Source organism: Protopterus annectens, chromosome 5.part0 (assembly GCF_019279795.1).
Source record: "Protopterus annectens isolate FY-2018-M chromosome 5.part0, PAN1.0, whole genome shotgun sequence".
NCBI lineage: Eukaryota > Metazoa > Chordata > Ceratodontiformes > Protopteridae > Protopterus > Protopterus annectens.
This window is the reverse complement of record NC_056735.1, coordinates 1154675185-1154698560: the sequence shown is the minus strand read 5'-3', so window position 1 is coordinate 1154698560 and position 23376 is coordinate 1154675185. Positions and strand designations below refer to the sequence as shown.

Sequence of the window (23376 nt, the reverse complement as noted above, 5' to 3'; positions counted from 1 at the left end):
CACTTTCGCTGAAGTCTAGTTCCCCGGCCTACCCAAAAAAATAAAAAACACTAAAACATGTTTTTGCAGGGGGGCAAGCCCCCCTGCACCCCCCATGTGGGGGGCAACCCCTCCTACTTAATGTACCAACTCCGAGATCGCACTGCAGCAGGGAAAAGGGAATATTTCCATTCCGCACTGTAGTGTGACTGCCGAAGTCAATGTTCGAAGTTTCGCTACCTCAAACAAGTGGACTCGGTGAAGTGGGGTTCAGAGTAGTGAAACTTCGAACATATTGACGGATCCCATATATATATATATATATATATATATACATATATATATATATATATATATATATATAAATATACACTCACACACACACACACACACACACACACATATATATATATATATATATATATATATATATATATATATATATATATATATCCCTTTATTGGAATGATTTGAGAAAAACAGAGGCAAATGTATCACTTGCATCAAGTTTGACTAAGCAGGTACTGTAGGTATAAAGGTAGGGTTTGTTCACAAGACCAATGTGTACTTACTAAACAGTGGATAAGCAGGGTTAACACATAAAGCCTGCAATTCTGAATTTTTTTCCAGCAGAAGTGACCTCTCACTAGAAAAACAGTCTTCCATCACAAGTACTTGTTTTTTGAAGCTAATCTGTAATGAGGCATCATTAATTTCTGCAACATAAAATACCAATCTGAATAGACTATCTGGTTCTTGAATGGATGTCTGATATGGAAGTTTCCTCTGAGGAATGCCTTACAAATTTTGATATTTTTTCCAAAACAATTTTACTGTAGAATATTGACATCATAACATCCACAAGACGATTGAGTACAACAAGCTTAGAGAATAACCTTGACCAAAATCTCTGAAGCTTAAAAACAAAACGTAGTAAAACACACAGAAACATGCCTCCCTGTGTTCACCTCACTTTTCTCCGAGTGCTCTGGTTTCCTCCCACATTCCAAACACATGCAGTAGGTGGACTGGACACACTTAATCGTCTGTAGGTGTCACTGTGCATGGTCTGGTACTGAAGAGCAACTGTGGCAGAGTTAACAACCCAATGGTGTGAACACTGGCTGTAAATGATTGTCACCGTTGCTGCAACACCCCAACTCCATGTGCAAAAATGGGATAAAAGGGGTTGTGGATGAATGGGTAATAATGCACAACAGAAAGATACAAGTACCATAAAGTCATGTCCAAAAAACTGTTCATATACAAAACAAATTACCAAATATCCTTAAAGGTAGTGTGAAGATTGGTGGAAGATGGGCGAAGGCTGCCAGCCTAGTCAAATAGAATTTTATACATAACTCTATCCATTGCATATATAAATGTAAAATACAGGCTTGTGTTTTTAAATGAAAGAAAACACTGTAAAATGTGAACTTCAAGATTGTTGCAACATTGCCATCTGCTGTAAGGAAAACCAAGCCAAGCATTTCAAATGTGTCTTTTGAAGCTAAAAAGATCTTATGAATCTCTTTGATGTTTACAAGTCGGCTCCAGTGAGTCTGGATGAAGGTTTTAGGCCCATTGTTTTAAGGTTAAAGTTAAGGGCCAGAATTTACAAGTGGAAGGTGCTTTACTGCTCTGGTTTCTGCTAGAGTGTATATGTGAAATGTCTTTTATTGTTGTAGTCTCCTGAGCAGGTGTTAGCTTGCTAAATAATGCAGTTTGTGGCCTGAGAAAACCTAAGTGTCAAAATGATGTAATTTGGGAGGGCCTCGGCAGAGCTGTTGGTTAGTGTTTAAAAACTATTGTTCAGTGAGAGACGGTAAGCGTTTTGATCTTGGACATCTAGCCCAGCACTGCTTATGCTTTATGTATGTAAGTAGGATTACAGCACTGTCATTTCTCTTAGGAATAGTTAAACTTAGAAGAAAGTTTCTTTGACATCAGACCTGTCCTACTGTATTATTTTAAGTTTCTGTGTGATCTCTGAACTCTTAGATATCTCTGTGGTGTAGTAGTATTGTCTTGTGTTTTAATTATTTATTATTAAATATTTTAAAAATCTTTACCTGTGGCTGGTTTGTATAGAGCTAAGCTCTAGAGTACATTGCATATTTATAGAGGTTATCGTAACAGGCCACTCTAATAAGCCTTAGACTGTATAGTCACATTACCAATTGGATAATAATATTGCACAGTAATAATTGGATATCCTTTTAAGTGCCTTTTAGTAGCTGAAATTATTAGCTGGGTGGTGGCAGGAATTACTACCGTATGGTCTGGGTAATAGGGGCACAGCTGGAAAACCTGTGCCAGCCTTTTCCCAGGAGGGTCTGTGTGGTTGTATAACCTCTTCTCAAAGTGTGTGTGTGGTGTGTCAGCTACCTGGCAGGGACACGAAGCACTCGTTGGACAGAGAGGGTATTGGAGGTTTTAGCTTGCCCATCTAGGCTGAGATCTGGACCCTATAGTTGTGCCAGTGGGGAGTCTTATTGGGGACCTGGCGAGCAACCAGCCCCAGACTGACTGATCCCTGTGTGCACTTAAGGGAAATTGTACTTTACTGTGTTTAGTAGTTATCCTTTCCTTCTAGGAGATGACCTCCCTGGTGTTAGTGGTGAGGATTGAGGCTTCTTGATTGCTGGGCCAGGGCACAGTCGTCACAGGTAGTACTTGTGATACTTGGTATAAGCCCAAATCCTATATAAGTATGTGCTAATGTCTGTACACTCATTTGCATGTGAGTCATTCTTTCAACATTTAAACATGATGGCACATGTAACACAGCTAAGAATTTTAGTCCATTACAATATTATAGAGTTCAGCTTAATAAGACCTTCACAACCCCCGAGCAGCCAAAAGACTGGATGGGTACGGTCTGGAAACATTGAATGAGTTACCCAGCTGGCTCCGTCAAAATCAGACTCTAGCACTACAGACTCTTTAGGCATAACCACATAACGTAAGCAATCTGATAACTATGAGACATGAGAGTAGGGTAGGCACTGCCATCTATGTATTAACTAAAACCAAGGAAGGCAGGAGATCCAACTATCTCTTGCCAACCTACCTTGATATGATCTGTAAAACCAAGAATATCTTTCTGTACGTAGGAATAAATAGACAATATACATTGGCCCAAGTGGTAGCGATTGTTCTGTTAAATTAAAAGAGGGTGGGATCCACTGCTCTGCTACATTTAACATTGAAATAAATATCCCTCAATTGCAAGTTCTGCGAAAAGCTAAGTGTCTCAGACCCTTGGATACTAATACAATTTTGGTAAGAGATAAAGTGTCCTGTATTCCTGTCCAAAAGATCAGCTAAAATCAGAAACCTTTGCATTATCCATTTTTCCTAAAATATGGCTTGCCCAGCTACCTGATGTACATAGACCATACTATATCCTGCTTCACAAGCCCTGTCATGCCATAAAACATTTTTCCAACCCTCCAGTCCACACCCGGAGAATCCCAAACCCTCACTATGCCATACAGACTTGGGTGTGCTTGGGTAGCATGCGTAGCCCTAAGTTCAGAAAGTAGCCAGATGGGTGGAATCACAGGCCCAGACTTCAGTGTATGCTGTGCTGCTACATAAGCATACTGCTGCAGGTTGGGGACTGCCCACTCCTATGTCTTAGAGGTGCACAAAGAATCCCTCCTCACAAGACATGAGGGCTATCTTCTCATAACAAATTGGCCACTAACTGTTGGAAATTATCAGGGTAATTTGTGCATACAAGCTGAGGGAGATGTCAAGCCAAAAAAGGGATTTTGGCAGGATTACCATTTAAATTGCATTGATTCTGGCTAAGAAAGGAAGCATAAGCTTCTTCCACCTAGAGAGTATGAAGAATATCTTTCTCAAGAAGGCATTTCCATTCATGTCAATTATATGGTTATGACTCTTAGAATTAAAACTAAATGGGTGATTTTTTTATTACAACAGGTATTCCATGTACAGCAACAGTGCCCATCGCCTTTTCACAGTGAGTGTTTAGAGGCAGTAGACTGGACTTACTCCTATTTACCAGTGACCCTGACACTGCTACAGATTTATGCAACATCTGCAAAATGTCGGGGAATTCAGCACCAGAATTGTTGAGCCAAACTAATTCATCTTCTGCAACTCAAATGGAGTTAAGTGAATGCCTGGTAGGGATAGGTAAGCTAATCTGTAAAGCATCTTGCAGCAAATAGGAAGCAAAGGTTTCCCAAGCCAGGGCAAAGAGAAGACGCGACAATGGACAGCCCTGTTAAGCACCCCTTTGTAATGTGAAAATTGAAGAATTCAACCCATTAACAGTGATACATGCCTCCATGAGGCCGTATTTATGAAGGATTTGACATAGAAAGACCTGCGTTAATGTATCAAATACTTCTTATAAATCTAAACAGAACAGATCCACAAAAGCCTTGTAAAACTTTGTGGAAGTCAGGTAATTACTGTGGAATCCCTGATGGAAGCCAAAAATAGCTGACAGATTACCCTTACAGAACAGTACCTAAGGCCTGCATAAAATGTTCAGGACAGGTAATTCAAGATGATAAACACAATCAAAAATAGACAGCCACGGTGGTGCAGCAGTTAGCGTTGTCGCCTCACAGCAAGAGGATCTCCGGTTCGATCCTCGGCTGGGGTGCCTTCTGTGTGGAGTCTGCATGTCCTTCCTGTGGTCGCGTGGGTTTCCTCCAGGTACTCCAATTTCCTCCCACATCCCAAAGTCATGCTACTGGTGGATTAGACACTCTAAATTGGCCCTAGGTGTGAGTGCGTGCGTGTGTGTGCCTTCTCTGGAAGGTTGGGCGCCGGGCTGGCAACTCGACACCATAAAACTCCACTGCCAATCATGAATGGACAAGTGATCTGCTGTGGTGACCCCTAACCGGGAAAAGCTGAAAGTAGAAGAAGAAGAAGACACAAGTATCAAAAATAATCTAACTGCTAAGATAAAGCCCAAACAAAAAAACATGACCATCTACTTTCATAGTTTTTTTCTTGTATTAGGTCTCTGAGCAGAAGTAAGCATCTGGAAAACCCTAGAAGGGTATGCAACATCTATGACAGTTAACAGAATTGAAGGAATGATGTGGTTAGACGTAGGGAGTGGAAGTCTGGATCAGGCTTGTTGGACATGAAAAGACTCATCCAGAAGATGAGACCAAAGAACAGGGAAGCACACACTTGATGAGGTCAAAACAAGGCTAGGACAATGACTCTGGATTTCTCTGTCTGACTTTCTGAATGAACCTGGGTATAAGGGGAATGGAGAGAAACTGAGGAGTCCTGGGGAACCACTTCTTCTGAAGGGGGGATCAGGTTGCAGAATACTGCATTTGGTGTTAGTCAGAGACAAAAGATTATCACAGTAAGTCAACGAAGGGGAAGTTTATATTCAACTAACAAGATCAGGGAGCACTTGTACAGCATCAGCAAATAACAGATAAAGTGGTGCAGAGATTAGTGTTATTACCTCATAGCAAGAGGTTCTCCAGTTTGATTCTCTACCGGGATGCCTTCTGTGCGGAGTCTGCCTGTCGTCCCTGCATTCATGTGGATTTCCTCTCACATTCCAAAGACAGGCATATGGAGCATTTCTCCACAAGGCCTCTGCTGAAAATGGGCTTTGCCCCAGTCAGACTTTTCGGGTAAACAAATGCTAAATAAATGAATAAGTAAATAAATAAGCCTGTCAGCAAGATCTAGTTAAAGCATCTGATAGATATAATCCATTCACACATTATCATTACTTTGCAACACATGGGATAAGAACGAGTTCCAGCTTGTTTGTTTAAGTATCACACCAAAACATATTGTCAATGTGAGTAGTAACTACACCTGAAAGATGAGCATCCTGAAAGGCCTGCAAAGTAAGGAGGATCGCCTTCATCCCAAAAATACTTATGTGCAAGCTCGCCTCTACCTGTAACCAGACATCTTGGACTGCCAGCCCATTACAATACCTCCTCCACCCTGGGGCTGATGCATCAGTGATGACTGTCAATAGTGTGGGAATGTGGAAAGACCTGCCCCGAGTCACACTTGGACGGAATGACCACCACTGCGGAAGTGCATTACAGGATCTGGAAATTCTTATCTGATCTAACAAAGGGTCTAATCACTGAGACCACTGAGTTTTGAGAGTCCACTGTAAAACCTTCATGTGACATCTGACAAGAGGCACCAAGTAGACTGTAACTGTTATAGATTCATAGGTTTATAGGTACTTACTAGGCTACTGATTTGTGCGGATCTTAAGAAGCCTAACCTTACAATTCCAGGGTAGATTTTAGCCATTATATTTTGTATACGAATAACCCAGATGTGGGCAGAACAAGGATATGCTAGCCTTTTAACCATAAGGTTCTGAAGCACAGACCTACTGAAGCTCTGCTGAATTGCAGATGCTGAAATACTGCCTACTGAACTGGCAGAATCTTATCCACATACAGGTGAGCCTTGAAGGAGATAGTATCTTATATGCAACTTGTGATGCTTTCATCCATGACTTTGCAGTGTTCACTAGTACTCTCAAGGAATGGAACAAGTGAAGTAGATTCTCCTGTGCTGGTATTAGGCTTTAGGTTCTCTAACATCAGAGCCACTAGCAGGCAGTCTTCCAGATAAGGAAACATCTTGATCCCACATGGCCTTCAGTTTGTTCTAACTATGACCCGGCATCTGGTAAATAAATTCAGTCCAAATGGTAGAGCTAAAAGCTGATAGGAACTGGTTCCTGCCCAGAAATGGAGATGTCTTTTTGACACCTTTCTGATCTTTACAAGTACGTAGGCATCCTGGATATCCATAGACCACATAAAATTTTCTCTTGAAAAGCAAGGAGGAACTAACTATGCTGTGACACTGTAGAACTTTTACTTTTAAAATGTACTCAGCTTAGTATGTTAGAGGTGGCAAAGTCAATGACACCAGCTTTAGTACTGCTTTGGTGTACAGAATGTTTTTACGTTTTATCATTGTGAGAAATGCAATTGGAAGCATGTATGGGCTATGACAGTTCTAACAAGTCTTACCAACAGTAACTGTTTTGCTACAGGTAGAGTAACCAGGAGAAATTACTATTCTACTCTTCCTTAACATACCTCTCAACCTCTTAGTGCAAGAAATCTGAACAAAGCCTAACAATAGGAGGACAATGGTCCAAAAATAGGGACAGATTTTAAACATTGCTCTTATAAACTTAGAAAGTTGCTGCAATACAGGATTTGTGTTAGCATGCATTTTCTGAAGGATATGTAGTCCAAAATGCAACTGTACACCATTATTTAATGACTTAAATCCTCAGTGATTTGTCAGAAAACAAATTTTATGAGAAGCAGACCAAAAATATGAAGCACAGATATGGACATTCTACAAAAACATGGGCAGTTGAGAGGTATGCTCCTTACTAAGACTTAATGCCCATATTGGGCAAATACATTTTGACAAATCTCCCTCTCCAAGACTTTTTTATATACACTTATATACTTAACATAAAAACAAAACTCAATACGTTTATAAATCTGATTTGGACTAAATTTTTTTAAGTTTTGTATCAGTATGGAAATCAACATTCATTTGCTCCTGAAACAAATAAAAAAGCACTGACAAACCATGCTGCTTTCAAAAGCACATCATAAGCATTAGTAAATGACTGGCTTACACTATTCAAAGAAGGAAGCATTGTACAGCATTCTACTCTTTGTAAAAGAAGTCCAGTTGTGCAAGCAACCTATCACAACAGTAGATGTTTGAGTGAGGTACTATTGCAGACTTCACTTTAAGGAACTGTGCCACATGCTTTGATTTCACATCTGGCCTGACTTCTAGAGCTGTGCATCCTTCCCCCCACAGGTGGACTGAAGTAATCTTACCTTGAACATCTTCACATACATGGTATACAAGTGGCATCAGCCACCACTATCTTTAGGTTTCTTTTTGCTCCTCTTAAGACAGTGCTATCCTAAATTTCAGTCCTTAGCACCTGCAGCTCTCAGGGCAATGATCTGAGACCTGATTTATTCTGGCCCTCTTCAGTGACCTGCACAAGAAGAAAAAGACAAGGGAGAATATGAGAAGCAGGGACGAGAAGGGGAAGGAATGCGGGTACCTACCTGGCCTCAATTATCCAACATAAGAGAGAGGACGTGGAGGGGAGGATAGGACTATAGCAGTGACCATACTCAAACATCTTCTTTTATGGTAAATTGTCTACACAACTGTACTATATAATTTGTGCATATTATTGCAATGAAGAGGATACATGCCCTTCAGGACAGCAGAGGTGAGCCTTCCTCTTGCCATGTAGGCCACATCCAACTAAGGACAATACCAATGCTTCTAAGAGCCAATGAGTACAAGATTCTCCCTCCCTTGCTCTGTGGTTGTTGTACAGCCTGGATGAGGGCTAGATTTGTAACTGCCTTAGACATGAATGAGGGGAGAGTGTGCATGATCACCTTGCTTTGGTGGAATATAACTTTCTTTGTCATTAAGATATGAAGTTTTAATACTCTTCTGGCAGAAGTGACTGTAATGAGGAATGTTACTTTCCAAGTCAATAATTTCAGGTTTACAAATGCCACTAAATCAAATGTGTGCAAAATGCACAATTCAGGTCACCAGATGATGCCAAGCTCCACTTGGAAGGCCTGAGGTGAAGGATGCATTATGGAAATTACATGGAAATTACATAACTGGTGGATCGTATGCCAGCTGGGGGAGTCTACTGGCAGGCAGGCACTAACATTAGACAAGAGTATCTTCAGTGATGTGTAATCTAGGCCTGTCTCAAATAACTCAGAGACATTAGAGAACCATAAAAGCATCTGTCAGCATAGGTTGCTGGTTCCTCCTTTGGCACCAGAGGGAAAATCTTTTTCATCGTACTCAGTATGTTTTCTTTGTACTTAGTCTCTTGGCCTCCACTCATACTTTTCATCACATGCTGAGTGAATAACAGTGCAAAGATGGTAAAAAGGTCATATCCTCCATGTTACAAGGTTCAGTGTAGTCAGACATGGGTGTATTAGGCACCCTGTAGTGTGTCAGAAGGATAACATGCCAAATCAATAGAACAGGCTTTTGCTTGCCATCTGAAAGATGAGAGAACCAGAGCTGTTTGCCAGAAAGGGGCTATGAGAATCATTACTGACCTCTCCTCATTGATCTTCTGTATCACTCTAGGAACAAGAGCATCAAAGAGAAAACAAACAGAAACAGACCCCCGAGTTTACAGTGAAGATGTACACTGCCAAAGATGCCTTGAACAAAACTGTTTTAACTGCTTTTCACATAAGGAAGCAAAGATGTCAGTCTTTGGGACACTCCATCTGAATGTTAGACCTAGGAATGTTTCCCTGTGTATCATCTATCTATGTGGATACGCAAAGTTCCTGCCTAACTTAACTGCAATTATATTTCGCTGAGATGGTACACAGGTTGCTCTCAGGGAGGTTCAAATGCAAGACTTGATCCCATAAACCACCAGGGCTCAATGACTATGTCTCACTGAAACCTGTCCTCAAAAATAGAAAGTTGAGGGGGGGGTGTGTATATATATATATATATATATATATATATATATATATATATATATATATATATCTATATATATATATATATATACGGTTCCTATCTAATGGCTGAAGTGACGGAATGCCGAATTACAGATTACCGAGACCGGTGTGCCGAACGTACACACTGCCGATTATTTAAAAGGCCGAATAGCACTATGCCGAAGCACACTACAGTGGGGAAAGGGAATTTATGCGTTTCCCCACTGTAGTTCGGTCACAGAGTTGGTATACGTAAGTAGTTTAAAAGAAATGTTTTGCAGGGGGGCTTCGCCCCCTGCATCCCCCACACCCCCCTACTTAAATATACCAACTCGGAGACCGCACTACAGTGGGTAAACGCATAAATTCCCTTTCCCCACTGTAGTGTGCTCCGGCATAGTGTTATTCGGCCATTTAAATAATCGGCAATGTGTACAGTCGGCACACCGGTCTCAGTAATCTGTAATTCGGTGTTCCGTCACTTCGACCATTAGATAGGAACCTATATATATATATATATATATATATATATATATATATATATATATATATATATATCGTTTTTTTTTTTTATATGTACTATTACAAATATTTTTAATTAATTTTCCTTAGGCATTATGCATTAGGTATTTCTTGATATGACAGTAATTATTTTAATTGTTTTTAACCCACTAGATTTTATATATTGTTTTTTGAAGTGCTATTTCTTTAACTTGTAGCATTTTCAATTAAGTGTTTTTTTTATTAACTTAGAGATGATTGGATGAATGCTTTTTCATTTGGTATATTTGAATAGATGTGCTGCTTTAACTTTATGGTCTGAAGAAGCAATCTGGAGAGATTGCGAAAGTGCTTACCTGTATTCCGAATAAAGTGTGTTATTTACTACTTTATCCTTCGTGCGTGGTTCTATGCTTGGATTTTTTTGGTTCCTTTTAGCCTGTGAAGGTGATAAGAATGTGTGCCTCTCTCCCATTTGTTTATGTACCACACCACTGCAGCATCACCTAAAAAGACCAAGTCACAGGCACTCAAACAACTTTGAAAGCCTTCAGTGCATGGATGACTGCTACCATCTCCTTGATGTTCATATATAGTGTTTGTTCCCTGAGGATGCAGGTACCCTGCATATTGACGTCCAAAGTCTGAGCTCCCCAAGCTAGGTCTCAGGGTTTGATTTGGTACTGGTTGCTGGAATGGCATCCCTCATTTCTTTTTAGTTACTTTACCCACCACACTGGCTCTGCCCTTATATATGGTATCAGCTATCTGTTTGGTAAAAAGCATAGAGGATCAAGGCTATAAGCTCTTAATGATCTGTTTCCTATAGTAATCAAGGGTGCAACTTCCTCAGCCTCCATTTGCCTACTGTGTAAGTTTGAGCAAGTCAATTAACCAGACGTGGTATGGGACAATTGAGAAACTGGCCTAGGTTCCTTTGTGGTCAACTGGACCATGTGCCTAGTAACTACTTATGAACACTGGGACGGTGGTAACATCCAGTGGTTGGTACTGCCGGTCCTCCATGCTCTTGAAGAACCACTATATTTTTCTTATATGCAATTTAGCTATGGAAATCATCAAAATGATAGAAGATTTGTGGCCTCCAATGGTAAAAAAATATCTTTGGCAATTAGTCTGGGTTTCCCTGGCATGGACTGGAAAAGAGCAATCAGTAACTCCACCTTCTGTTGTTGAAGGTAGGTCCTGTTAGTGCTTATGTCCAATAGTGACCCTAGGAAGACAGTCCTGTGGCTAAGCTGGACTGCTGTTCACTGCAAACCCTGGAGCAGCTAAACAGTGTATGGTGTAGTCCACAGCCCTCTAGATCTCCTTCTAGGACTAAACCTGAATCAGGCACTCATCCATGTATGGGTAAATATGATTACCCTTGATCCTGCAGTGAGTTATCACTGGGGACTGACATTTTTGTGAAAACTCTGGGCACAGTAGCTAAACCAAAGTCCAAGAAGGAAAACTGATAATGATGTTCTCCTGCCACCAACCTTATATACTGCCTGTACCTCTATAAATAGGGATATGGAGTTAGGTATCCATAAGGTCCATAGTAGCAAGGAGTGTCTGAAGACTTAAGAGAGGGAATAAGGTATTCGGTTTCAGTATCATGACTGCTGGCACTTTTCAGAATGTGTTTAGTCTTGTAAGATCTAAAATGGGTTCTTCATTTATAGGTTCATAGGCTCATAGGTGTGTGCTAGGCTAATGGCCCTGGAGCCTTTACAAGCCTAGCCCATAGAAGTGCCCTGGCATCGTGCCGCCCGATTTTAGTTCCCAGTGCCTCTATCAAGTAGAGCCCCTGGAGTGATCCCCAGGGTGAACTTTCTATTTCCCATCCACTCATCAAGATTTCTCTTGAAGAGGGCCAGTGAGGTGCTCTGCTTGACAAGTGTGGGAAATCTATTCCAGAGCATGAGCACTCTCTGGGTTATGAACCTATCCCTCCAGCATGTTCTGTTGATTGTGGTAATGAGGCTGAGGTCTCTGGAGCATGTGGTGTGGAAGGACTGGGATTTCTTTAGATGTAGCATTTCTAACAGAGCTGGGTCAGACATGGCTTTGTAAAGCACAGATCGCCTCTTAGTAGACAATATGAGACACAGAAAAGCTGGACTTTTTTTGAGTCTGTCCATGTAGGACATGTGTTTAAGGCCTAGGATCCTCTTCATGAGGTACTTTTGTGGCCTTTCCAGCTGTTGCATGTGCGTAGTGAGGTACATGCCAAATGGGGCATTATACCTGATGAATGGCCTAATGAGGGAACAGTACAGAGAGATGATGCCCTCTTTCTTCCTGGATGCAAAACCCTTGGTAATGAGATGTGCCACACAGAAGGGCTTTCTGACCACAATGGCAATGTGGTGGTTGAAGGAGAGGTTACTGTTAACCTGTGTCCCCAGATCTCTTATAATGCTTTCAGTGTTCAGTGGGCTCCCATCTATGTGGTAATTAGTGAGAACTGAGTTTTTTCCCAAACTGGATGCCGACTCATTTTTTGGCATTAAGCTTAAGGCCATGGTTTCGACACCAGTTACCTGTGGGATGTCTACATCACTTGGGGAGTTAATAATGGCTCCCAGCCTGCAGTCGTCTGTGAACTTGGTCAGCCAGAGTCCCTCCGTGTTAGCCTGGACTTCTGAGAAGTAGATGTCAAACAGGAGAGGACGCAGGACCAATCTCTCTGGGACTCCACTTGTGACTGGTCAGCATTCTGACTTGGAGTCCGCTACTTTCACACTATGGGTTCTATCTATGAGCCAATTTTCAATCCACCTAGTGATATAGGGGTTGATGCCTAGTTTGGTGAGTTTATCAATAATTCCTGAGTGGGGAATGGTATCAAAGGCCTTGGCCAGATCAAAGCAGACTATATGAACTGCCTTGCCCTCATCCACAGTTCTGGTGACTCACTCAGAGAAGTCAACCAGGTTCAGCAGGCATGATCTACCTTTCACAAAACCAAATTGCATGGGATCTAGAGATTGGGAGATTCCCTATATCCTTGTTAATTAGGTCCATGATGATGCGCTCCATGGCCTTACATATAAGACTTGTCAGGCTAATGGGGCAATAATTTTCAGGGTCTGTAGCCGCTCCCCCTTTATGGAGAGGGATGACTGTAGCAGTGCTCCATTTTGTAGGGACAAAGCCTGAGGTGAGGCTGTGATTGAACAGGGCACACAGATATGGTGCCAGTTCATTTTGTAGTTCATGTAGAACACATCCAAGGATATTGTCAGGTCCCATGGAAGCTGTATTCTTGGCCTTGGACAATGCAGCTTTAACCTGTGCTGCAGTAATGCTGGGTGCCTGGCATTCCTCCGGTATTGTGACTGGTCCTTTGGGGGGGAGGGGTAAAGTTGGCACTGAATCTATTGGCCAGTTGTCGTGTCTTTCGGCTTTTCCAGGTTAGGGGTCGCCACAGCGGAATTCCGGTCCGCTAATGATTGGCAGTAGATTTTTATGTGCTGGCGTGCCGGGCCTAACGCACAGCCTTTGAAGGAACGCCCATTCACACATGTCGCCACACAGAAGATGCTCTAACTGAGAATCGAACGGGCAACGTCTAACTGTGAGGCGACAATGCTACCGCAGCACCACCACCGCAGTTATACTGAATCTATTATGTTGGCAATATCTGTTAGCTCAGTATAGGAGGTACCATTGTGCAGTAACTCAGAGCAAACCTGGGTATTGCCGTGGAGATTCTTGATACAACTATAAAAGGCTTTGTAGTTGTTTTTAGTGTCTGCCGCAATTCTGCCTTCATAGCTGGCTTTAGAGGTTTTGATGAGGGATCTCAAATTTTTGTTGAGACTAATAAGGGAGTTTTTCCAGTCTTGGGACTTCACCTTTTTCTGCAACAGTTTCTTGCTTCTGTTGTAGAGTTTATTAATGGTGGGGGACCACCAGATTGACTTCCTTTTTTTGGAGGAGAGCATCTTGGTTCTGTTGGGTATGGCTAGTTCCATGCATTTATGTGCATGTTCCTACAGTGCATTGGTGTATGATTCGGCAGTCATGCATCTATTTTCTACTGACATGGGTGCCGTGAAGTTAGCCACCTCTGTTTTTTGGAGCCCAAAATCAGCTTTGGAGAAGTTTTTCATGGTGGTTACCTTTGCTGGGGGTGTGGGTGAGATGTGGGTTTCCATGGTGATTAGTTTGTGGTCGGATCTAACCAGGAAGGAATTGACTATTGGTGTAGAGCAACAGTTGCCCATGTTAGGAATAAACAAGTCAAGGACGTTGCTTCCTCTACTGGGGGTAAGAATGAGCTGGTCCAGGGCATTGAAATTGATGAATAGCAGGAAGCGTTGGGCCAGTGTATTGGTGCATGAGTAGTTTTCCCAGTTGATGGAGGGGTAATTGAAGTCACCTAGTATGAGAGTGTTGGGTTGGACCCTAATTGTTTCCAGGGTGCTTAGGAACTTGAAGTGAGAGTCTTGGGACATGGTTGAGGACCTATAGCAGGCTACGACCTGAATTGCCATCTTACGCAATGTTAGTTGTACCTGAAGTATCTCAGATGCGTTATCCTGGGCTACTAGTCAGGAGGTGTGCATATCCTTAATGAATTTGGAGACACCACTGCCTTTGGAGCTTCGGTCTATGTTCTGGGGCCGAAAGGTATGGAATGAGTTATAGCCTGGCAGTGCAGGCATGCTTTCTGCTGCTTTGAACCAGGTCTCCATTACAGTACAAATGTCAATGTTCTCCATTTTGAGGAGTGCTTCGAGCAAGTGCATCTTGAGATTTAGACTTCTAGTGTTGAGCAGCACGACCCTCAGATTGCATTTGTTTATAGGTGTTATGGTGGCAATTTGGTCTTTGGAACATCGCCTAAAAAAGGCACTATAGGGGTGGCAAGAGCCTTAGCCAGTATGCGGAAACCCAGGGGTGGCAGATGCAGGCCATCTCTGGCAAAGCATTGAGGTCTGTCAATCATGTCATCCCAAGCAGACAGATACTGGATCCCCTTAGAATGACACCAGAAACTTAGCCAATGGTTGAAGTCAATCATTTTCTGCTTGTATTGCGGTATCATTCTGGACGACGGCAGGATGCTGCTCAGGGCTAGGGTCATACCTGCCTGGGCCACATAATCCAAGAGCTCCTCCATGTCTCTTTTCATGTAGTCCAGGGAGGTGCATCTCATGTCATTCACACCCACATGGACAGTGACACAGTCATACTTGTACTTGTTGTGGAGTGACCGGAGTGTGTGTGTTATGTGCTGGGTTCTGGCACCTGACAGACAGCTGACCATTACCGTCTCTTTATTGAACCTAGTGAGTGGGACTTCAGTATGCCTCACTATTGAGTCACCTAAAATTAGTGTACTGGGCAAGTTGTTTTGCCTTAGGGGCTTAATTTGAGAGGCACACAGTGTAGGTGAGCTATGTGCCTTGTGTTTTGTGCTGTGCTGTGGTGGTCAAGTGCGTTTCTGCCTTGGAGGTCTTTCCTTTCTTGGGACAAGGAATACCCTGAGTGAAATCTTCTGTACTCCTTATTATGGGGCATGGGCTCTTTTGTGCTGAGGGACAACGCTTCTGTAACTATGGAGTTTAACAGATTTGCTAGTCTGCTGGTACTAAGGGCTGACTTTTTCTCTGAGGCCTGTCCATTAACTGGAGCTTGTATCCTCTGGTGATAACTTGGTGAACCCATTTGTCTAGGGTTACGCTTTGTCACTGCAGGTAATAAGAGGCCAAGTAACCCCCCTAGCTTGGTGCTAACTAAACTAGGTAACATGAAGGAGATTTATTGGCTGGGGAGGGTTGGGAACTGAGGTGGGAGGAACCTAGTGTAGTTACAGTTGCTCCTTGTTAAGGATTGAGCTGTGAGTACCCCAAAATCTCCCTCTTTCCTCATGCTGACATGTTTTATTTTGTGTGGTCTTTCCACTTTTTTTAAGCTGCTTCCCAGTATCTTGTTTACAAAAGCAAATTCCTCATTTGAAAAAATAATTCCTATTAGACCTGGAAACAAAAGGGTAGAACATAATGTTTCATGGACTCCATGGACTTCCATTTGTTCCCCGGCTTTTTAAATTCACTGTATGCCTGGGATCTGAAAAGTGACTCCTTATCCAAGGGTACATTAAAGTGTTACACTTTTACATCCGCAGAAAGGGACTCACTGCTAAGCCAGGAATATTATCTAATTAATGACCCCATGCTTCTCTTGTTCCCTAATTGTAAAGCAGTTTGTATTTGACACACCATGGAAGGTTTCTGGTTTGCATCCTGTACTCACCAGCATCTTTGTAAAAGTTTCTTGACGATATGTTTCTAGTACTTCAAAAATGTAGGCCTGGCAACTCAATGCCCTGCATGCCAGGGTTGATGTGGCATATATCGTTTTTTTTTCAAAAATCTATCCAGTAATCGATTTTCTATGTCATCAGGATGAGTGTTATGTCCAAGAACAAGTCGAGTTTCATTTGCAGAGTCCAAAAAAACAGATTTAGGTCTACAACAGGATTTTTGTAGATGAATCTCTGAGAGTCTTGTGCCCTGTAAAACTGGCTTGGCCTCTTGTGGGGTGAGTGACTAAGGGTTTGTTTGCAGGAAGGTAATATCAAAGACATCCAAGAAAGAGTCCTGTAGTGGGGAGACAGCTACCAACTCAGGGGGGGCTCAACCCCAGAAGATGCATAGCCCTTTTCCAGGAAGTCAAGACCTCATACGTTTGCCATAGAGTATTTCATCATCAGGGAGACAGTATCCCCAAAAGACAAGTCCTCTGTGGAATGAGACAGAAGGTAGTGTGTTTTTGCTGCCTCTGTCAAAGGATGAGAGGAGGACATTTGTGTATTTTAGCCCAGATCCTTTTGCTCATTCTCAGAGGAAGAGGATGTAATGTCTCTGATAGGAACTGAACGTTTACCTCTTTTCTCTTGATTTAGATTCCTAACATAGACATCTGGCTGGATTTAGGCTGCAGTTTTACAAGAAGTGAAACAAGCCCTGAGCCAGTTTAGCCCAATCTTGACAGGGATGCAAGGTGGGTTACAGACTAATGCCCAGACATAAGACACCAGCTTAAATTTAGCAGAGGCTTGTGCCACTGATGTCTAGGTCTTAGTATGCTGTGTGGTCACTGGAAATGTCTGAACCACAGGGAGGAACCCCTGGGTTCTGGCTTCCTGCAAGCTCAGAAATCTTCCTCAGTAGTAACTAATCACTCAAAGTCTGACATCTGTCAAGCACAAGCTCCCGGTTTTCCAAGGGGGCTTTAGGTCCTGTGGCACATACTGAATGCTGATAGCATGACAGCTTCTAAAGTAGCACAACCAGAGACCTTGGCTGCAGGAGACATTAGGACCTGGGGCCATGAGTGCTTCTATGGCGCTGACTTCTTCAGACTTCACATCCAAGTAAATTAATAGCCTCTGGGGTCTTCTTGCACTCTCCTTCAGGCCTCACCTCTTTATACTTTGCTTTTTGAGGAGCACATCCAGGCCACGACTCCACAGACATGGCAGGTTTACCTTAGATTGATATTCCTGGGAGCAGACATGCTCTAAACCTCAACGTGAGTCATTTGCTACCCCATCTTCCAAAACCCAGCAGAAGTTCCAGCAAAACAAAATACAAACAGGTCTATATTACATTCTCGAAAGCCGATAATGTCGAATCCGACACTGTCGACACGAGAATAGCGACATTGCAGAACATCGAACAAGTAAATGGAAATCTCTGTAAGGGGAGATTTCCATTTACTTCAATGTAGTGCGGTCTCAGAGTTGGTATATTTAAGTAGCGGGGGTGTGAGGGGGGGGTGCAGGGGGGCTTGCCCCCCCCCCTGCCTACACCATTTATTTATTTTTTTAATTTTTTTTTCTGAACATTCAATGTTTTAACAGTTCGATCACTAAAGGTCGACCTTTAGTGATTCGAACTGTTAAATATTTGATGTTCTAATATAGACCCATACAAACTATAGGCAAGATTAGAAGAAAGGATCCTCAATGGGATATTTACCTGCCCTACTCTTTGGTCATGGGCCTGAATCAATGGACTTACAAACATACTGTCTGCTAGCATTCTCGAAAGTGGCAAGAAAGGAAAAGATGGTGTGCATGGATGCTGCCTACATAAATGGTACAGGAAAGCATCCAAAGTAAGGTGATGTCTGCCCGGCAACAGCAGGAGGGTGTGCAGTTGGACTTCGAACCTCAGACTTTGGCAGTGCTCCCTACACGGACGACTGCAACAGTGATCCACACAAAGAGCACACTTCATCAGTCTGACTTACGGCCAGTAATAAAAGCAGAAGTGGAGGAAAATACTGCATTTTCTTAACACCAGTAAATTAGACTGAAACAAGAACAAAAAGCTGCCAAAGTAATGAAACTCAAAATAACTCTGTGGAGCACATCCCTTGACAACTGTGCTCAACTGGTCTCTTTAAATGTATGTAAGTGAGCAACAGTTCACTGATAGCCATTAGTGCTGAAACACTTTTGTCATCGTAGCCAAGCAGCAAACTGATATTCCTAGTGCATGAAAATGATTTTTTTTGTTTTTTAGATAAGGGTACTAGCAATCCCTGCTCCTGACACTGAGGTTAACTGATGTACTGTTTTTCATATGCACAGCCAGTTACAAAAATTAGAACGGATCTCCCCATCCAAAATAGCAGTTGTCATATCATATTAATTGTAAAGTCAAACTTGTTTGAAAAGCTGACAGTTTTCAGGCTAGTTTATCATCCACTTCATAACCAAAACTGTTAAATATACTAATTTTTTTCAGCTGCGATGTGCAAATAAAATACAGACTGGATGATCACATTACTTCTGTGCCTGCGTTTAACCAAATTCTACCACAGAAAAATAATTACAAATTAATTAGAACATTTGACACTTAAAGACATAGTATACTTTTACTGATTTGCTTGAGTTTCCTTAATGATGGTGGTCAATCACTAGTGTTCAAAAACATGAAATTAAAATAGGTTCAAATATCTGAACAAAGAATGTGATAATAAATGACACTGCTTACTATAAAATAATATGCAAAGGTGAATTGCAGGAATATTTTAATTTAAGCTATCATAAAACATGGGAATCATAAAATGATGTGAACATCTGTATTTATGACCGGAAAGTCTGGTTATCTATCTAGGTTAATTATATATGGATCTGTTGCCTTTTTCTAATACCCAAAGCTATTAACTCATGTAGTCATATAAACTGTTGCACAGTTGCTCACTCCTTTATCTGCTGTATATCGTTATACCTATGTCACACGTAATTGTTAATTACTTTATAAGCTAACTTTATTTGCATCAGTACCACTATATGAATGTACACTCTGTTTATCTGCTTGAAGAATATCCCCTGACTGAAAACAGTTCCTCTCAGTTGTATATTCTCAGGCAACAAATGTAAATAAATAAATCAATCAATAAATAAGAGTTGTGTGTTAAAAAATAATACAGTTCAAAAGATGACTAGTACTGTCCTACCAACTCTGCTGAATATATGTGAAAAATGGTTGCCACAGCATATGACAGATTAAATAAATACTATTATCTCTGCGTACAAGGGAAAAGCCCTTACTATGGCTCAGATGACCAGGGTTCAATCAGCATCTGGAGCATCTGAAGTGACAGCAGAGAGGATGTGCTGTCCCATCGGTGGGGTGGTGTGGGGGGGGGGGTCATGTACATGGCCACACAAAGTGATAGGAGCTACCTAACAGAGGCCAGGAGCCAATCACAATATGCTTCAGTTGAGGGGAAAGATGGGTTGCCAACATTAGCTCTATGCAGAAGTGTGGGTCAGTTCTGCACGTATCCACTCATTGCATGACCTCACTCTATTAGTTAGGGTACACGTCATGGAGAAGCTGCAAGAAATGGGTAGGTCATAAGTAAATCCAAAGTGAACAGTTACAGCAAACCTCCCAAGATGTCATTAGGATTCATGTCAGCTCCAAATGTTAAAATGGAGACAGACTGGGGTGTACAGAATGGCTAGTCGACCCGGTGTTGGAGGTGGGGGCAATGGGGGTACCGGCCATAGCAATGTAGCAGGTATTAGAGAATGAATTTATCAGTCAGTATCATCTACAGCATTTCCATTTCAGAGGTGTGCCATAGCAAGAATGTCTGAACCTCTGTTAATCAGACATTTATGGTATCTTCAACATTCACACAAAATTACAGAACTCTCTTCTCATGTCTGACTGTGCAGCTGTCAATAGGCGTTGTTTACCAAGTGAAAGAACAGAAAAACACACTTTTCATAAATTTCATGACTATATGCAATATACAGTTAAATAAAAAAATATAAACTCTCATATGCGTTTAGAAAATGAGGAGAACATCAGCAATTTCATTTCTGAAAGTCAAAAAGGATATCACAGCTGTGAGAACTGCATATGCAGAACCCATGGCGAAAGACCCAGCAAAGATTCCAAGAAAATTGCCAACCGACTGAAAGAATGCTGCTGCATCGAACGTGTTAGGATTTTCTTTAGGGCTGTAAATGGCTATTGAACTGGAAAAGGCACACACAAATAATAAAACTGTCATCATATTGCTACAGTATAATAAACGTTATTATGCATTATGCATCATATTATATTTGTGTGCAGGGTTATTGCCCCTGAAGGCCATAAGTGACTATCACAGTAAAACGCAAGACAAAAATGGTGATTATCGTTATCTGCAAACTATTATAATTATGCAAAGCATCTAAGCACACAGCTGAGAGCTGAAATCATTTCAATAATTATACCTGAAGAACGACACATCTGTTCTCCAAATGTTACTTTACAGTGCTGCAGGTATACAAGGAGTCTGTAAGGGAATCCTGTCTTGAATTATTTAACAGCCATATGGTCCTCCTTTTGTGATATCAAAGACATCAACCAATAAATTATGAAACAGCAGACTTCCAGACAGGGGTGCTTAGGAGAATAGTTGCTCAGAGCTATGCACAGCAGCATAACACAGTCTCTCATTAGCTCTCATTAACCTAAGCACAAATGAATAAAGCCAAATTCCAATTAAACCTCTGAAAATGTGTACTGTTTAGCATGACATACTTTAAGAAGTATTACACAGCCTCAATATACTAAACTAGCAGCAGATGATGCAGCATTTTATCCATGCACTGCAATGTCGATGGTGTATCCTGAATCTAGCTAGTCTTGTGAAGCCTTACCCACTGAAACTCATGGAAAACCTCTCTCAATAGTCAGTGATCTTTATTACAGCTGAAATTATAATGCGGTTTACTATAATTACATATAACTGCTACTACATTATTATACAAATCAGAAAGATAGGATACTGTCTATACTTAATTGCTGTATGGTATTCATTATCCAACTATAAACCATACAGATTTACAGTCTGCCTGACTGGTTGTTACTTTAGTACATACCTCATACCCTGGGTAGTTGTAACTAATGGTTTTAAAAGATCAGTTCATAGATTCATGGGTTCATACAAAGCCTACAGCTAAGACTGGGAGGACATTTCTCCCCACAGACGTTCTGCCACATCACCCAAGAGTAGTGGTACACTAACAATTTCCCTCGTTAAGCACATCCCATTGCAAAAAGTGCAGCATAGTTTCTTTGGTAAATCTTTCATCACTAGCACTCACTGTAGAGTTTATATTCCACTTAAATAAGACACAGTCATTAAGAATCTGGATACCTACGTTAACAGTTTCTCCTTTGAACTCCTTGTCCTTTTGCTGGTTAGAAGATCCTTTTACCTTGCAAAATGTATCCTTTTAGTATCTCCTACATTAAGGAAGTGATTTAGAGTACAAAACAGTGCTACAAAGGAACAAAGACATAGTGAAAATACCAACTACAGAGATTTAATGGTGTGGAGCTGCCCAAGTCTAATGAAAAGCCTGAAGCTGATCAGGTTGAAAACCATACTGTAGCTGGTTGGGGGAGAGGCTGCAAAGTTAAATTAGATCTGCTCAATTGGATCACTTTATAAAAAACTGTTGTATTAAAACCTTACCAAACTGCTCACCCTTCCTTATAGATACCTCTTTCAGAATATCCCAGAAATTGAGTATCATGCTCCTGGTACAGTGTCTTTTGGTAGAAGTGCTGGGGGTGAAAGAGACACATACAGAACAAGCCATAACATGGAAAAAAAACATCCCTGATAATGTAAAATAAAACGAAAGTGACACTGCTAGGACTACAGCTCTTAGGACCCATACCTGTAAGCATTCATTGGGTGGCCTATACCATTGAGGTCCTAGGGATCAGGCCAGCTGTATAATCTAGTTAGGTCCAGCCCAAAGTGGTTACATGGAGCTGTTCAACTGAATCACCACCTATGAGGTAAAGGGTGAGATTAGGTGTGATGGCAGCAAGGTGGTATGCATGAGTGTGACAGATTCATGCAATCTAGATCCTGTCATCATAAACTGTCAATAAGTACATAGAATATCACTAGCTAGGTACAATCAGTTACTTCTCTAGATGTGTAAAATTAGATTTTTAGCCTTTTAGCACAAGGCATCTACGGCTGTCAACACCTTGCTGATTTCTGCTCTCTAGTTTTATTGGAAAACTTCAGTGCTCATGTGGGGAATTACAGAGATGCCTGGAAGGTTAATGGGGAGAAATGTCCTCCCAGCTCTAAACCCAAGCATTTAGATACAGTCAGATATCTGTGAAACTGACAGATAACAAACACCATGTAAAAATACATGGAGGCTCAAACAGTACTAGACACCAGAGAAATTTGGGCCGAAAGTTGATGATTGCTTATGACTAGCTCTGCGCTTAAGGAAATGATTTGGTTGTGAGGTAGATTCACCAGAAAAGGCACTGGCTGGACAGACTTGAGAAACCAGGACAAAGCAGTATCAGAGTCATGAAAAGCAGAGACAGTCTCAAGGGAATAGCTGACAGAGACCTCCAGGTGTTTGAGTCTTACTTCAGGTCTTTGCCTCTATTCTGAGTGAGGCTGGGGCTATCATGTTCAAAAGCTCAACATCTGAGACAGCAGCAAGGACTCTGTGGTTGGTGGGCAGTAAACGCCTGTTACTGTGGTAACCACAGGAATGAGGGTAGCTTGTCCAGCTGAAGAAGGTGGTCTTTTGGGCACTGCAGGCAGACAGCAGTCCTACTTGAACTGAAAGGTACTGGCAGACCAAAAAGTCAAAGCAAAAATAGTTACTGAAATTAAGCTTAGAAAGTGGGACAAGTTTGGAGAGACCAAGAAGAAAAACTATAAAGTGTCTGCAAAGGTTTCCTAGTGAACCATTTAGTACTTCAGAACAGGAAGGCACAACCTCTCTCAGGCTATGGTTACC

General features: G+C 41.6%; 1 protein-coding gene across 1 annotated transcript in view; it reads right to left on the bottom strand.

Annotated features, from left to right (window-relative positions):
* Nucleotides 1–23376, bottom strand: part of SLC9A9 (solute carrier family 9 member A9) — a 3618317-nt gene that overhangs the window by 2653755 nt on the left and 941186 nt on the right. Inside the window, exons 9-10 of the mRNA XM_044071972.1 lie at nt 21805–21868; nt 20436–20574 (exon numbers count right to left, since the gene is read on the bottom strand). Coding sequence (XP_043927907.1) covers nt 20436–20574; nt 21805–21868 — 203 coding nt within the window. The remainder of the gene's footprint in view (nt 1–20435; nt 20575–21804; nt 21869–23376) is intronic.